Here is a 17,507-nt window from a genome sequence, read left to right as displayed (position 1 = left end):
CAGAGAGTTTCTCAGCCGACCCGATTTTGCGACCTCCATTTTCATGCTTGACCCATGGTCAGAGATGAACCCTTTTTGTGAGCTCATGAAGGGTCGAATGCGCTTGAAAATAATGAGACTGCCTGAGGAAGGTTGTTACCAATGCCCATGCAAAATTTCGACTGTTAATTTATTGTTGATTCAGAATTATTGACAAAAAAGCATGGCTGGTACCTGTCAACGAACTTTTGAGACACCCTGTAAATAGACGGCCTCAGTGTACACATATATATTTTATTGGATGTTAAGAAAGTGTTAAAACTTTTGGGACACCCTGTAGTTGTTCGTGTAACACACCGTTTTTCCTTAACCCGCGCCCTGGTAGGGGGGGGGACTATTTTTTGCCCCCCCCCCTCCAGACTTTTCGATATATCTCCAGAACCGCTGCGCCGATCGTCACCAAACTTTCAGTACCCTCCCGGACATCAATTTTACACATTGTGACCAAAAATTTTTCCAAAGGCTATGATAGATTGGCCGGAAATGACGTCAGAGTGACGTCATGTTCTGCCGTTTTCGACCCAAAAAAGGGTTTCGCGGGAAGAGCTGTCAGGCCTATAGCTTTGCAAATACAGAAAAACGATTAAAACATAAAAGCTGTAGAATTGACAGGGCTACAAAACTGTTGCCTCGGATTTGTAGCGCGGGCGGCTGATAGAAAAGTGGGAAAAGTGGAAAAGTGCAGTTGAAGTGTGGAATTATAGTTAGAAATGAAGAAAACCGCCACCTTTCGTCAGTGTGGTGAATTAACAATAAAAAATAGCCGGTTCGTTGTCAAGAAAGAGTTGAATTGATTTTACTTTATATTCTCTTCGGCGGCGGCGGCGACTCCCAACACTCTCAACACGTGGCGGCGTCACAATCACGGCGGCAGTCAGGGCGGAACTCCACCACGAGGACGAAACGGGGGCGAAATCAACTCGGTTTATACAGCGCAATGTGAAGGATTCAGGACGGGCTACCAGACAGAGGATACTTTAAAAGTCGGAAAGGAAACTAGTATAGGCACGGGGAGGATAAAGGAAAAGGGCTCGAACACACGACATACTCCCCACCCGAAGTAACTCTGGTTACTTCGCAAAAGCCAATGCTCAAGCGTCGGCAACACAGGGCGGACCGCGAGCAGCCAGCTCGGCGCTTCGCGACGATACAAGTGCGCAGACAGACTCACAAAACAAATCACAGCGCTTAAACCCGTCTCGACACTTCACATGACATACTGAGCACAACCACGTGCAATCAGCGCACACAGAAACGGAACTCTGGTTCTGACGCGCGCACAACTCGGCACTCTGACACGTCAGTCGCCATTCCGAGCTCACAACTCGGCACTCGGGCACGTCAGTCGCCATTCCGCGCACACACCGACAGGCGCGCGGACGAGAGTCTTACTCGGCGGCCTCCAGACTGAAGAGTCGGGAGATTGGCCGCCGCGTTAGCTTGCCGCGCACACGGAGAAAAGCCGCTCGGCAGCGGCCGTCCGGTCCCGGGATGAGCGACACCACCCGGGCGAGGGGCCACGTGCCCCGGCGTCCTTCGCCCTGCAGCAGGACGACCTGGCCGACCGCGGGCAGGCGAGTGGGGCGGCCGCGCGGTGACGCGGCCCAGCCTCTCAGCGTCTCGAGGTACTCGGTCGTCCACCGACGGACGAGACAGTCACTCACACGGCGCCGGTTACGCCAGGTCCTGCCCACATGGGAGTCAGAGTCAAGACTGGGACAGACCACACCGGAGATGGTGGTAACCCCAAACAACAGGTGAGCAGGGGTAAGTAAATCATCTCCATCACTAGGGGTCAGGGGCCTCAGGTTGAGGTGAAACGCAAGTTCATACAGCGTCACAGCCAGTTCATCATACGACAGGTGGCACTGGTGCAACGTTATCTTCAGGGCGCTCTTGGTCACACCGACGAGCCGTTCCCAGAACCCGCCCCACCACGGGGCGGCCTCGGGGATGAAGCGCCACTTGACTGACCGTGGCACATGACTGACGAGAGCACGGAAAGTACGGGCATTGTCACTGACAATCAGACTGGGCGTTCCTCGCAGGGCCATGAAACGCCTGAGCGCCAGGGTGAGATCAGCGGCACTCTGAGACCGCACCAGTTCCAGGTGGACGGCACGAGACGAAGCGCAGGTAATCAGCAGCGCCCACACTTTGGTGTCTCTATCCACATACAGAGGGCCAAAGTAATCGATTCCCACCTTGGAGAATGGGCGCGAGACTTCTGACCTGAATGCAGGCAGACGGCCGTCCGCAGCTCGGTAGGGCAGTCCTCTGTACCGCCGGCACCTGAAGCAGGTCCCCAGCACTCGGCGCACCGTCCTCCTGCGGATGAAGTACTCGCCTGACAGGAGCGCGAGCGTCACTCTCGTGCCCTGGTGAAAACAGCGGCGATGCGCCTCGTCAACGATCAGCACAGTGATATGTGCCCACTCCGGGAGAACGATCAGCGGCGGCTCATTGGTCCTTGGCACGGAACACAACAGTCCATCATCGCTGATGCACAAGACACACTTGGCTAACGGGGAACTCACCGGCAGCAGAGTCCCGTTTCTCACCGCACGCAGCTCCTCCGGGAAGGCGCGCCGCTGGGCCTCCCGGATCCAGTACACGAGCGCCTCTCTTCTCTCCTCTGGCGACAGCGGTCCGGACTGACGTTCAGTCTCAGGACTCCGGGCGTTGTGGACGAACCTCTTCAGCCACGCGATCCTGTTCACGGCGGCTCCAAGATCTGAGAAATCGGTGGCCTGGAACGCGTCATCAGCAGTCTCTACCGACGGCACGTTCTGCATCACAGGGTGGCTACGAGTCACAGGAGCCACCCTCCTCTCCTCCACGTCGGCCTCAGGGCTCACCGTCTCCACCGGGTCTGGCTGAGGAGGCAGGTCAGAGGTCACGAGGAACGGCGGGCCGTTCCACCACTTCGCAGACACTGCGAGCTGAGACAGGGTGATGCCCCTCGTACCCAGGTCGGCTGGGTTCTCAAGCCCCCGGACAAACCGCCAGCGGTCAGGATCGGTCAGCTCTCTGATGGCAGTCACACGGTTCTGAACAAACACGCGGAACAGTTTGTCACTCTTGATCCAACACAAGACATCTGTCGAATCAGTCCAGTACGTCACACTGGGTGCTGACAGACACAGTGACTCAGTCACGAAGGCCATAAGTCGGGCCCCGGTCAGCGCCGCCATCAGCTCGAGCCGGGGGACAGTCAGGCTCGGGTTGATCGGCGCCAGTCGTCCCTTGCAGATCAACAACTGCGACTCCCCACCCTGAGAGACATACACAGTGGCACAGTAGGCGGTCTTGGAGGCATCACAGAAGACATGATACTGCGTGCCCAGACTGGTCTCACCGATCATCGCAGCACGCGGGAAGGAGACTGTGCTGCCGGCAGAATCTTGCCACCAGGCGGCGACCTCTGCTTGCAGCGCGTCAGGCAGCGGCTCGTCCCACGTCAGCTCCACCGACCAGGTCCGCTGGAACAGAGCCTTCCCTCTGACGAGCCACGGGGTGAGCAGGCCCAACGGGTCAAACGGCTTTGCCACTGCGGACAGAAGCTCACCCCAGGTGCGAGGACACAACATCTCAGGCACGGTCACAGCGAGTCTGTCAGTCTCTGTGTTCCACGCCAGACCCAACACTTTTGAGTCCTCGGAGGACACATCACCTGTGGTGCGGGTCTTGTGCAGCTCCATCCTGGCCTTGCTGAAGACGCTGCTGACTTCCTTCATCCCAGCAGCCGCCTCTTCTCTGGTGCCGAACGTCGGGCACAGGTCGTCCATGTAGAGCGCTCCCTGCACCTTCTGCATCAGCTCCGGCTGGGAGACAAGGCACTGGCGGACATGGCAGCACACAGTGCGCAACAGCATGTACGGCGAACAGGATACGCCGAACGGGACCCTCTGAAAGCGCAGGTGGCGGTCTCCCCACAGGAACTGCACGTAGCGCCTGTCCTCCTCCTTCAGGACGATCTGGTGGAAGGCGGCTCGAATGTCTGCCTGACAACCAACAGCATTGGTGCGGAAGTTCAGCAAGACAGAGGGAAGACGGCTCAACAGGTTCTCCCCCGGGCTCAGGTACTCGTTCAGGCTCCACCCGGTAGCATCAGGAGCGGACCCGTCGAAAACCACTCTCAGCTTATCACCCCGGACAACACCCCGGTGCGGCAGGAAGAAGGCGTCATCAGGGTCATCTGTGAGAGGGGCATCCTCAACCACACCGTTCACAATCAACTCGGAGATATGACGATCATACCTGTCGAGCTCGTCGGTACTCATCTTGGAGACCAGACGTCGGGTGCGTAGCTCCGTAGACGTCAGGTTGGAGGCCGGCCTGCTGTCCGACTTCCAGAGCAGACCCATCTCGTAACGCTGCTCCTCTGGGTTCCAGGTCGGCTCAGGTGGCACCTCGTCTGCAGTCTCCTTCGCCGAGATTCCCACGGCGTCCAGGCTCCACATCCTCTCCACGTCAGCCAGCTGACAGCGGTAGACGCGCCTCTGTTCAGTCTGCTGGTTCTGTGCCTGCCCATGGAGAACATGACCAAACACCGTCTCAATCAGGCGCAGTCCGGGCCCAACCTCCACTTGGTCCCACATCACAACCTGGTAGATCTGATCACACCCGATCAACAGATCCACAGGCCCCTCACGGTAGTCATCAGCGAGCACGACACTTGGGGGCAGCGACAGGTTCTCAGGCAGGCTGTACGTCCCAACAGGTACACACAGGCGATCAGTTTTCCAAAAAGACAGTGTGGCCTCACCTCCTTGTCTGCCAGTCAACTTAACTGACACTCGGTCGTAGACTCTGGCCTCCTCAGTCCTCTCCATGAACCCGACGCAGGCGAAGACTCCCTGCTCCTCAGTCTCCAGGCCCAACTTCTCTGCTAGAGACGACCTGATAAACGAAGAGTCAGAGCCTCCATCGATGAGTGCGCGCACCTGGCACACACCTCCCGGTCCACTGACCTCTACCAACACGGTCTGAACAAAGCAGCTGCTCTGAGCGTTCACATTGTAAAGGTGCTTACCCTGACCAGGGCTGGTGGCTTGGCAGGGCGGCTGGACGGCAGCTGCGCTGGGCGACTGGACGGACGGACCGACGGCAGAGGTGTGCCCAGTCACTTCACCTCCAGACGGCTGCTCAACAGGCGCTCTCTCTGTCCACGCTGGCGTCTGACTGTCCTGGAAGGTCAGATGGTCAGGCCAGCCAGGCGACCATGCAGCAGCAGCAGCAGGCGCTGTACACGTTACAGCGTGCATTGAGCGGTCAACAGCACGAGGCGGGTGGGGCGCAGCGGGCGACTGACGAGCAAAGCCCTGGCGAGCCGGTGCAGCAGGCGGGCGCACAGGGGCAGCAGGCAGGCGCACAGGGGCAGCAGGTGGGCGCACAGGGGCAGCAGGTGGGCGCACAGGGGCAGCAGGTGGGCGCACAGGGGCAGCTGACCCTCCCGCATCATGCAGAGATGAGTGGTGAGCCTCACCGCACCTGGGACATGTAGAGCTTGTGCACACTCGCACCATGTGTGGCCCCAGACACTGATAGCACAGGCCCTCCAGTCTGACAGCCCTCCAGCGTGAGGCGACATCCATGCTCCTGTAAGTGGGGCATGCAGAGAGGCCATGCCTCCCATTCTGGCACACTCCACAAACCCAACCAGCCCTGCCTGACCTGCCTTGTATCCTGAGGACACTGGTGGCTGACCTCGCTGATCTCGGCTGGGACGGCTGACTCTGGTGAACAGCTGGGCTGGCGGCTGGTGTCCCTTGTGCAGCTGCATCCTCTCTCATCTGCACCTCCTTCTGCAGAAACTGCAGGAAGTCTGGGAGGTTCTCGGAGACACCACTCTGCGCTCTCATCCACTGCAGCTTCCACGTCTCTGGGACACAGGACTTCAGCACAGGCATGAGAAGCACAGAAAACGACTCAGCAGTCACACCCATCGTCTCCAGTGCACGAACATCAGACACCAAACCATCCACCATCTGACGCAGCTGCAGAAGGTCATGGTCATCAGGGACACAGCGAGTGTTCAACAGTCTCTGCATCAGTGACTCCCTCAGCAGGTCCGGACGGTCAAACCTCTCCTGTAAGGTTTCAATGGCCTTGACATATCCAGCATCAGTCAACGGCAGTCCCTGGATAGCTGCATGTGCCCTCCCAGTCAGGTACAGTTTCAAGTGTACAAACTTTTCCACTGGGGAACAAGCTCTGTTGTCATGAACAGCAGTTCTGAACAGGTTCCAGAACTCAGGCCATGTGTCAACTGCTCCGTCAAACTCAGGCAGCTTTAGCTCAAGCTTAAAAGCACTCTGGCGCTCATGCAGTACTGGAGCAGAAGCTACTCCCCTCTCGAGCCTGGCTAGAACACGCTTAGCCTTGAAGAGAGCATCATACGCATCCTGCATGTGTGAGCTATCATCCTCGATCCCATGTTTGTCAAGTTCACATTGTAGCTGTAGCATGTGCTCATAATGCATCTCGAGGTGGTGAATGCGTAGGGCCAGCTCATCCTCCTGCGACTGATCACTGGCAGAGAGGTCACGCAAAAGTCTGGTTACCTTACCTCTGGCTAAGGTTCGCTTCTGGCGCAGTTCACTTTCCTCCATCACAGCTCTTGACAGAAACACTCAAATCTTGAAGGCACAATCTCAATCTCAATCTCAAAATCAAAATCTCAATCAAAATCAAAGCAAAGAACAACCAAAAGCAAATCTTGATCCGGCCAGCGGAGGACTATGTGGTGAATTAACAATAAAAAATAGCCGGTTCGTTGTCAAGAAAGAGTTGAATTGATGTTACTTTATATTCTCTTCGGCGGCGGCGGCGACTCCCAACACTCTCAACACGTGGCGGCGTCACAATCACGGCGGCAGTCAGGGCGGAACTCCACCACGAGGACGAAACGGGGGCGAAATCAACTCGGTTTATACAGCGCAATGTGAAGGATTCAGGACGGGCTACCAGACAGAGGATACTTTAAAAGTCGGAAAGGAAACTAGTGTAGGCACGGGGAGGATAAAGGAAAAGGGCTCGAACACACGACAGTCAGTACCATAGGCGTAGGAACGTTTTCGAAAGTGGGGGGGCCAAGGTCCCAGAGGTCCAAAACCTAACCTACCCCCAAAATCCGATTTCTCCTCGGATTTCGGCCACTTTGTTTTCGCAAACATGATCAGAGATAAAAAAATCGAGACAAAAACAAAAACAAAATGGGTTAAAATTTCAGGGAGACTCCCGTCCATAAACTCAAATTGATGGACGCGTTCCCCTGTCCTCCGCAGCCGTTGGCACCCATGCAAATTCCAGAGGCATCCAGCAACTTTTTCATTACGAGCAAGCGTGAAACGTGCAAAGCGAGTCTTTTCAATATACCTATAAAAATCAGCATGAACGGCCCAGCTAGGCTCAGCCAGACCTATAACGTTTTTAAGAGGTTTTATATCAGCGACCACTGCAACTGGGCTGATTGACTATCAGAGGCCGGTGTGGGACTTTTAGAGGTCGGTCTGGGCCATCAGAGGCCAGTTTAACCCTCGCCGGACCGGACCTATAGGTTTTCTACATACGCGCCAGCCGAGGGGGCGGGAGGCGGGTACGACCCCCCTCGCCGTTGCGCCCCAGGTTGAGCTAGCGCGTCGCGGAAAAACGAGCGTGTGCGCCGTTACAAGACGCAGAGATCGATACCCGATTTTAAGGTTCTAGGTCAACCGGTGACCTCTGAGGTCAGGTCAAGTGCCTCAAGGCACGGTTCCGTTTTTGGTGAATAACTTCGCAAAAAAAAAAACGGCCGCAGAGCCGCGATTTTGCCAGCATCGTGTTTGCCTCTCTCAGGCGCGTCGAATGATGTACTTTTTGTTTGGGTGAGGTAAACTGAGGGTGTTGACCACGGGTCACGGTCAGGTCAGCGCCCCCAGGTCACGAAATTGGTCGAAGGAGGTCATGTCGCATATCATTCGATTCGGCAGGTCTTCCTGAGTCTATTGATGGCTTCCCCGACTCGCTAGCTCAATTTGATCGGTAGTTATTGACGACAAACTTATATGACCCTTATAACTTCATAAATGACGTCGCGCAAGGTCAACATTGCAAAAGTGACGCATCGAACCTTGCAAGGAGTGCATGAAAGATTCAGTGTACTTGAGATAGTTGAAGATCGTTTACGGCGCCAGAAAAAGTTTTCTGGTTTATCCCCATAAACTGAAAAAAAGTTTTTTCAGTTTATCCCCATTGACTTATACCTAATGGTGAGGTCACGAAAATGACCTTAGGAAAAATCCGAGATGTACAAGTTGTGAGACTCCTAATGGATACTAGGTCCTCCAAGGTTCATTTCCCTGTGAAATCTCCTCTGGCAGTGAGGGCGTTGCGAAGTTGCGACATCTGAAGACCGTGCAGAGGTTCACTTATGACCTCATGGGTCAGTGACCTGATCTGACCCGAAAATGCGGTTGGTGTCAAAAGATCCGGCTTGATTCAAAGGTCAGGTATGCCAAGCTTCAGCTCTCTATCACCGGCGTGTTCGGAGCTATCGCGAAAAAAAAAACTATGGAGGGGCGGCATCCTCCCCCCCCCCCCATCGGCCGGTGAGGGTTGAGGCCCTCAGAGACCAGTACAGGGCCTGCAAAGGGCAGGATGAGACATTTAGATGCCGAATTGGGCCAGAGGCTAATGTGGGCCCTTACAGGCCAGCATGGGCCCTCAGAGGTCAGTGTGGGACCCTAAAATGCCGGCATGGGCCGGTGTTGGACCCCAGAGGCCAGCAGAAGGCCCTCAAAAACCAAGATGGGCCTCAGAGGCCAGCATCGGGTCTTCAGAATCCAGTGCAAGGCCCTCAGAGGCTAATGCGGGTCCTTACAGGCCAGCATGGGCCCTTAGAGGTCAGTGTGGGGCCGTAACAGACCGGCATGGGCGGGACCTGGAACCTAGAGACCAGCGGAAGGCCCTCATAGGCCAAGGTGGGCCCTCAGAGGCCGATGCGGACCCTTAGAGACCGGCATAGGATCTTCAGAATCCAGTGCGGGGCCCTTAGAGGTCAATGTGGGACCCTAAAATACCAGCATGGGCCGGTTTGGACCCCAGAGACCAGCAGAAGACCCTCAAAAACAAAGATGGGCCTCAGAGGCCGGCATCAGGTCTTCAGAATCCCGTACTATGCCCTCATAGGCTAATGACGGGTCCTTACAGGCCAGCATGGGCCCTTAGAGGTCAGTGTGGGGCCCTAAAAGACCGGCATGGGCCGGCGTTGGACCTCTAAGGCCAAGATGGACCCTCAGAGGCCGATGCGGACCTTAGAGGCCGGCATCGGGTCTTCAGAAATCAGAATTCAGTGCAGGACCCTCAGAGGCACCTAAAGGTTAGTCTTGGGACCCCAGAGACAGAAATGAGGCCACCAGAGGCCGGTGTGAGGCCCTCAGACGCCGACTGGGCCCTTGAGGCCGGTTTAGGGGCCCTCAAATGAGGTCAATGTGGGTTCTCAGCGGTCGATGTCGGCGCTTGACCGCCACTGAAGTGCCCTCCAAGATCAGTGTAGGACCCTCAAAGACTGGCTTGGGAGCTGTTAATAGCTAGCGTGGGATTCTTGAGCCTCGTGACAATCGAATAAGGGCCAGAGCCCCATACGCCCATGGGGGCCCATTGGTTGTTTGGGGGGGGGGGGGGCAAATGATATGATGGCCCCCTGATTAGCCTTTGGAGGGGGGAAGGGCATGGCCCTGATTCCCCCTCTGCGACCGCCACTGCACTGAAAGTGGAAGGGAAGGGGCAGATACAGACATTGCTGGCCCCCAGCCTGTTTGAGCCGAGGCGGGGGCATGGTCACCCTGGCCCCCAGCTAGTGCGCCTTTGACGAACTATGCCGACCCCAAGCAGATCCGGTCAAGCGTTGGTCGTTGGTATACGCATTCTCCTGCACCGTGCTAGTATTGTCTTATACCTTCTCAGTGCTCGCTGTCCCGTGCCTGGTATTCAACAAAATGCTGTCACCAGGACCCACAGTCTTGTCTCTGATATGGTGTCCTTCATTGAGTGAAGGAAATTGCTGTCAATAACGCTGTAGAAACAAAAGGGAATCTTCATTAAAGGGCAAGCTAAATTGTTGTCAAGTTACCGGGTGGTAGCACTGGTACCTAGGTACAGACAGACACTTAAGTCAGCAAAAAGTGGGGGGGCCAGTTAACATTGCTGGCCCCCCCACCTCCGAAAGTGGGGGGGCCATGGCCCCCCCGGCCCCCCCTGTTCCTACGCCTATGGTCAGTACTCCTTCGATAGACGGTCAAAGAGGAAAATGAGAAGATATAATAGAGGAAGAACAAAGATAGAGGAAAGATAGAAAATGATGAAAGTCCTCCCTTGCAGACAATATTGCATCGGGTGAAAGTCGATGCTTTATGTTATTTGAGGCTGGTCATTCTGGTACATTGAATCGGCTTTGCTTGGTTGAATGTCATGTTAATGCTTAATTTCCTTATGCCCTCGAGTGTCATTTTATCTGATCATTCCGACTGAGTTCAACGCTACTCCTACTGGTCCTTAGCCTAAGATTCGTCCATCTCCATTCATTATACCCCTTTCACGTCTTACACACTCCTATTTTGGTTTGCGTTGCCCCCGAAAATCTCCCTCCAGTAGTGCCGGTGACCAAATGAAAGATTGACCCCCAGGCTGGATAAATGTCCATTAAACTGCATACATTCTCGCTAACAGGGTCTTAAGTGTCGTCTTCTGTCTGCTATCCGCCATATAACAAAGAAGCTAAGTAAAAACTCACCGGAGGCTACCATGCTGTCCCATCCCGGGCCTGCCTCAATTTAGGGCCCGTCGGCCTGCCGAGTTACCATTAACACCGCAGCACACGCTGCACCGACACCACGTCACTCGACGTCACTACATCTCGGCCTAACTTTTACGGGGGAGCCCGTCGACTCCGAGGACTTATCGATGCCTATCCCACCGACTAGGACTTATCAGGCCTCACTAACTTTTCAGGGGCTCTCATTCCACCACCACCCACGAATACCCGGCACCACTCCACGGGTTGTCATTAACTTCCTACAAGAACGTAAAACTCTCGATCTATGGACTCCTCAAATACCTTGATTACCACAATAATTCAAACTACCTGAACTCGAAACCTCGGAACTCGAACGTCTCTACTTTTCCTTGCACATTTCCCCATTACTTTCGATACCTCGTCTACTAACCTTTACACTGCTACTCCAACTTATCCCACCGATACTCTACCGACGTTACTACCTCACTACACTACGCTACCGGCCCCTCTCTCTCGGTCGAAATAAGACGTGCAGACATTGTTGACACCGCCCTGACAATACAGACCTCTCGCTGTACGCACTCAACTGTACAAAAGCCATGTTGGTAGAAATATCGACATAGAAGCCGGGCACACAAGCCGTCTAGCCTCGGAAAAAAACAATTGCCCGTACGATAACAAAAAAAAAAAGAAAACGGTAACTTTCCGCCTCAACCTACTCTCGACTCCCTTACATTTCCCGAGGAATTCCTATCCATCGCGTCAATAACACCTCGCCTCGGACTACCTTCCCTATTCCTACTTCGCACTCGTATCCCTTTCCTTACGTCCACTGTATGATCGTAATAGCATAAAGCAACGGTTTAACTGAATTATCATTTCCTGACAAGTCTAACATCCTACCTTAACCCTGCTCAAATTAACACCTGGCGTCTCTTAACCCGTTTCCCGGAAATTACTTCGTAAAATTATATCCTCTTCTCTCACCCTAAACAACTAACGTTCTTAACTTACAAAATACAGCGTGGTCACGGCTAGCACGCACAAGTTTAGCTGCTCGTTATCATTCCTATCTTGATCTTACTCAACCCATACTTTCCTTATTCAACGGAAACCAACGACTATTAATGGGAAGACTGATGGATAATATATTTAGTACCGGGGGTCTAGATTGGGACTCTCCTTCGGACAGGGTACGGCGAGAACTGATCACCAGTAACTCGTCGGGGCTTGGGATGAGCGTTCGGACGGGGTACATCAAGAACTGATCACCAGTAACTCGACGGGGCTTTAGGATGAGCGTATGGACGGGGTACGACAAGAACTGATCACCAGTAACTCGTCGGGGCGTAGGATGAGCGAATGGACGGGTTACGACAAGAACTGATCACCAGTAACTCGTCGGGGCTTAGGATGAGCGTTTGGACGGGGTACGACAAGAACTGATCACCAGTAACTCGTCGGGCTTAGGATGAGCGTTTGGACGGGTTACGACGAGCACTGATCACCAGTAACTCGTCGGGGCTTAGGATGAGCGTTTGGACGGGTACGACAAGAACTGATCACCAGTAACTCGTCGGGGTTTTAGGATGAGTGTATGGACGGGGTACGACAAGAACTGATCACCAGTAACTCGTCGGGGTTTTAGGATGAGCGTATGGACGGGGTACGACAAGAACTGATCACCAGTAACTCGTCGGGGCTTTAGGATGAGTGTATGGACGGGGTACGACAAGAACTGATCACCAGTAACTCGTCGGGGCTTAGGATGGGCGTATGAAAGGAATGCAGGGCATATTTTAGTCGATCTCATAAACCAACGAACGGATGTATATCCTAATATCTTTAATCCTACTTCCCGAATCCTATCCTGATATCTATGTGCTTGGACAACCTTCGGAGAATTTACAGAAAACCCTCTACTGATTTCGGAACACCGTAACATTACAATGAAAGAAAATCACTCACCTTTCTGGAACTTCTCCGGGCCAGCTCCTCAGCCTCCAACCAGTGCGCGGATGAGTCAGTGTTCGCAGCTACCGTCTTTCTCTGCTGCCACCCATGTTTCTCCCTTTTCCCGATCGTCGCGATTTACCCTCGTGTTCTCCCTCTTTTTCCGTCCCTTCATTTCGTACTGATAACTTCCTACCCTTCCCCGAAATTTCCCTCAAGACTCTTTATGAAAATAACAGATTGATATATTTGTAAAGCGAGGCAAAGCGAGCAAGCGTTAACAATAAAACAGTTAAGAAATGGTACGTTTCTCCGCCAACGACGATAAGCCAATAGTGAACATTTTCCTTTACAACTGATGTCATATTCTGGTTTGGTAATTGTTACCTAACATTTAATCATTCGAAGATTTCCTAACCAGCAAAGCTAAACAGATCTTATCTTATTACACGTTCCGAAAAATAAGCCAGGTCCAATCATTGGAAACAAAATATTACCTACGCTGTATGTGCCAGTTTTCTCGCCAACCCACTAAGGTCCGGATTCCTACGTAAAGTCCTGCCCTTTCCGTAGCTTCTTCCATAGATTAAATCATTTCCCAAGTTACAACGCATTTTCCGAATAATAACCCATCAGGTAAAATCCACACACAATATTCCTAAATAAGCTTCGGTAACCTGCGTCCAGCCTGTACGGTATTGAAATTTAACTGTATTCGTTACGTTGTTAATTCATAATATAAATTTCTTAAACCCAGTTTAATTTACCCCACCCAGCCGCCAGGATAATTTCAGGGAACTTACATGGTGGGATCGGGCGTGTGTCTCTCGGCCGGAGTCCCCCAGGGATCTGTCCGTCTGCCTCTGGCGGCGAGCACTCCTCTGCCGCTCTGATGCGTCATTACCAACTCTTCTCTGATTGGTCCATTTGCTAGGGTACCATCTGGGATGCAATTTATGTCTTGAAATTTTACTGGTTTCTTGTAGTTCTCTTGTATATTAGCTACGATTTGACGTCCAGTATTTGATGTAACCTTTTACTTGAGTGTTTTCAACGTCCCCTTCCATTTGCTGATGAATTTTGCGACTTCGGTCCTGTGCTGTCCCCTGGTGACCATTTGGGGCTCTTCGGGGAGGGGTTGGTGACGTACCCTCGCGGCTCCGCCCCTGGGTCGTTGGAGACAGTCACTCGGCTCGGATGAGGCTGCTGACTCTGCGTCGACGGCGGCCGGTGCTCGGTCCCGACGGTGCTGGCTCAGCTGTGGTTGAGTCGCAGTGAGGGCAGGCAGGTGCCGACGGGCTGTAGCCACTACGCCCCAGTGGGCTGAGGGCTCAGTCGGGGCTTGTGATGTGCCCCTGTCGCTCCAACATGCGGGGTCGTTGAAGACATTCACCTGTTCTGGATCAGAATGCTGACGCTGCGGCGGCGGCGGCCGACCGGCTCTCTGTCCCGACGGCGCTGACACTGGTGGGGATGAGGTGCTGGGATGGAAGGCTTGTGACCAGAGCGCCACGGTATGATGAATGCTGCTGCTGAGTATGGGGAGGGGAGTATGGCGGGCGGCTGGGTCCCGATCTGAAAAATGTTAAGACGCCCCAAGATGTAGCCTTGCTACAGATTTTTGAAATCTTTGGATTTTGACCCCCAAAAATAAAAAAATAGATTTTTTGACTAAAATAGCCGAAAAATCCAAAGTTTTTTGAATTTCGCAAAAACCGGAACATATATGATAGTCCTTACCGCCTTCTATCCACATACCAAATTTGAGATTGATACCTCTGTTTTTGGCGAAGTTATAGCGAAAAAACGGTTCAAAATTAATGACGTCAAATTTTCAAACTCAATTTTTAGCAATTCTAGACCCTGTAGCGCAAAACAAAGACCACCATTAGACTCCCCGTGACGAGCTGCATCGAATTAATACCCATTTTATGCAAAACTATCAACTTTAAAATTTGACCTTTTTTGACCTGACCTTGACCTGACCTTCACCAGAAAGTGGCCTAAGCCGTACCTGATAGTCTTATAACCAACACCATTCAGTTGGAAATGAAAAATTGGCCATAAAACATGCATCGCACAACCTTAGTACCTTAAGTTAGGTTCATGTGACCTGACCTGTGACCCTTGGTGACCTGACCTGTGACCTGACCTGGTAATGTCAGTGACCTCTTATAGCAACATATGTACTAGGCAACTGACGCCCTATCGCTGATTCTCGACAAAATACGTTTTCTTCGGTGTTATAGCGGATTCCCTAGATGACCCGAGAAAGGTGAAACATTTCTGTATTCTGTATTCTGTATTCTGTATTTATTAGATCGCCAACAGGCCCATCGCCCTTTTACTGACGAAGTCAGTTACACACAAGCAATACACAAGATGACAGTACCTACATAAGAATAAACGTTCGATAAAACAAGATCGATAAAAGTAAAGCACGTGAGTATGATGTAAAAGATCACATGAAAGTGCCTTGCGTAATTGTGAAGCCGATAGCGCGTGTTTTAAATGAGTATGAACTACCAGTAAAGAAGTCGGTGGTCGGGTCATGGAGCAAGAATGAGTTGCATGCAGCTGGGATCCTGACAAACAAACATCGTTGCACAGTGTTCACTCGCGCGCGCGGTGTGTTCCACAGAACCGTGCTCCTCGTCCTCCGTGCCGGTACGGCAAGACCGAACGCACCGACTAACACATCATTGTCCAGCTTCCCACGATGAATGTGGAATAAAAACATGATATCGTACTGTATGAATCTAGACTTGATGGAGCGCACTTTAAAATGTGAGAGTAAAACCAAGTAGTCCAGGTCGTCAGAGCGCCTGTCAGAGTAACGAGCTAACCACATCAGAAACTTGTGCTGCACTCGCTCGAGCCTTGTCAGGTGAGATGCAGCCGCTCCAGCCCATATGACACAGCCATACTCGATGATTGAACGCACATGAGCGTAGTACGTACACAACATGGTTTTGTGATCAAAGGCGGCTCTGCTGTAGCGTCGAGACAGTTGCATACTACGGATAATCAGTCCTAACATCCGGTTTGCCTTGGCAACAGTCTGGTCAACGTGGGCGGCAAACGTAAGCTTGGAGTCGAGGATTACTCCTAGGTCTCGGACTTCGGATCGGCGCTGTAGGGTAGTGCCATCTAGAGTGTATGTGGCTAGGATGGGAGATTTTCGTAGGGAGAAGGAGATGACATGACATTTGGTAGGATTTAATTTTAGACGCCATGCAGCAGACCAGGTGGAGAGACGGTTGAGGTCGGCCTGGAGCAGTTCTGTGTCAGAGTGGGAGGTGATGCGGTGGTAGAGTTTGATGTCGTCTGCGTACATGATACAGTTGGTTTGGATAAGGGTGGGCAGGTCGGCGGTAAGACAGATGAACAAGAGGGGACCACAGACACTCCCTTCCGGCACGCCGGATCTGACAGGAGCCCAGTCAGAGCACACGCCGTCTAGCACCACTCTCTGACGACGGTTGGTTAGGTAGGACCTGATCCAGGATAGAGCGCGCCCAGTGACGTTGAAGGATGTTTGGAGCTTGTGGAGGAGTAGGATGTGGTTGACACTGGTGAAGGCAGAGGAATAATCAGTATAAATGGAGTCAGTTTGAGCACCAGCCTGGATGGAGTCCCAGCTGTGTTTGAGGAACACGCTGAGGTTGGATGAACAGGATCGGTTGGGAAGGAAGCCATGCTGACTGGAAGGTAAGGACGGGAGAACGTGGGCCAGCAGGGTGTCACAGACGACTCTCTCCAGGACCTTGGAGCAGAGGGGGAGAAGGGAGATACCGCGATAGTTATTAGGATTCTTTTTGTCGCCTTTTTGTGGATGGGGATAACGTTGGCGTCTTTCCAGACCTTGGGGAAGACAGCCTGAGAAACGGAGAGCCTGCAAAGAATTTCAAGGGGGACGGCCAACTCTGTGGCGCACTCGTGGATAATACGAGCGCTGAGCCCGTCTGGACCACAGGCCTTGTGCTTACCAATGCTGAGAAGCAGCGAGTGAACTTTGCCAGGTGGAATAATGAATTGGTCTAGGATAGGAGAAGGAAAGACAGGAGCATCAGGTAGGCCGTCTACTTGGGGTTCACTAAACTTGGATCCAAAAGTGTCGTTAAAAATGTTGGCGCAGTCAGATGCTTTGGAGTAGGATTGACCGTTGTGAATCAGGGTAGCTGGGCGATGGGAGGATGACTTGAGAGTTTTGATGAAGGACCAGAAGCGTTTAGGATTATCACGGAAATCACGGACGAGGCTCAGTAGATAGTCGCGATATTTGGAGTCTGCGACACGTTTAAAATCAGATCTGGCTCTGGAGAAGGCAAGGTCATGCTCAGGAGAGGGTTGGGATTTTTTCAGGCGATGGGCATGGTCCTTCTCTCTCAAAGCACAACACACGTCCCTGTCAAACCACGGCGGGAGGCGGCGAGATCGCGTCACGGTTGGCACATAGTCAGCAATAGCAGCGTTCAACAAGTCATAGAAGAGTTCAGCGGCAGAGTCTACGTCTAAATCATTCAAAATAGACCACGGAAGACATCTAAGAGCGGCACGTAACTGGTTAAAATCAGCGGCTCGATAGTTAAATCCAGAGGTTCTGGTGACCCGAGGAACGGCTGACAGTTGCACGATAAATCGAGAGCATGTCTGTAATTTGAAAGTGGTCCCTTTGTATAGCCTACATTGCATCCTGATTATTTATCTGTTGTCTAGGGGATTATATTCTTCAATC

General features: G+C 52.7%; 1 protein-coding gene across 1 annotated transcript; it reads right to left on the bottom strand.

The window, feature by feature from the left end:
- Positions 1–791: 791 nt before the first annotated feature.
- On the bottom strand, positions 792–5,697 carry LOC122386012. Its single transcript, XM_043374795.1, has 2 exons — positions 2,601–5,697; positions 792–2,417 (listed from the first exon to the last, which is right to left on the bottom strand). The coding sequence occupies exons 1-2, from the start codon at positions 5,634–5,636 to the stop codon at positions 1,428–1,430; spliced, it is 4,026 nt and encodes a 1,341-aa protein (XP_043230730.1). The 5' UTR covers positions 5,637–5,697; the 3' UTR covers positions 792–1,427.
- Between the last annotated feature and the right edge of the window lie 11,810 nt (positions 5,698–17,507).

This window comes from Amphibalanus amphitrite, unplaced genomic scaffold (genome assembly GCF_019059575.1).
Source record: "Amphibalanus amphitrite isolate SeventyFive unplaced genomic scaffold, NRLGWU_Aamphi_draft 000237F_arrow, whole genome shotgun sequence".
NCBI lineage: Eukaryota > Metazoa > Arthropoda > Thecostraca > Balanomorpha > Balanidae > Amphibalanus > Amphibalanus amphitrite.
Note: the sequence above shows the minus strand (reverse complement) of the source record. Positions and strands in the feature narration are given on the sequence as shown.

Bases quoted from the DNA above. Each gene is read 5' to 3' on its own strand.
- LOC122386012 (XM_043374795.1), bottom strand. From the start codon at position 5,636: ATGGATGTCGCCTCACGCTGGAGGGCTGTCAGACTGGAGGGCCTGTGC. The intron at 2,418-2,600 runs GTGAGAAACGGG...TGTTTTCACCAG, and splicing joins TCCCGGAGGAGCTGCGTGCG to GGCACGAGAGTGACGCTCGC.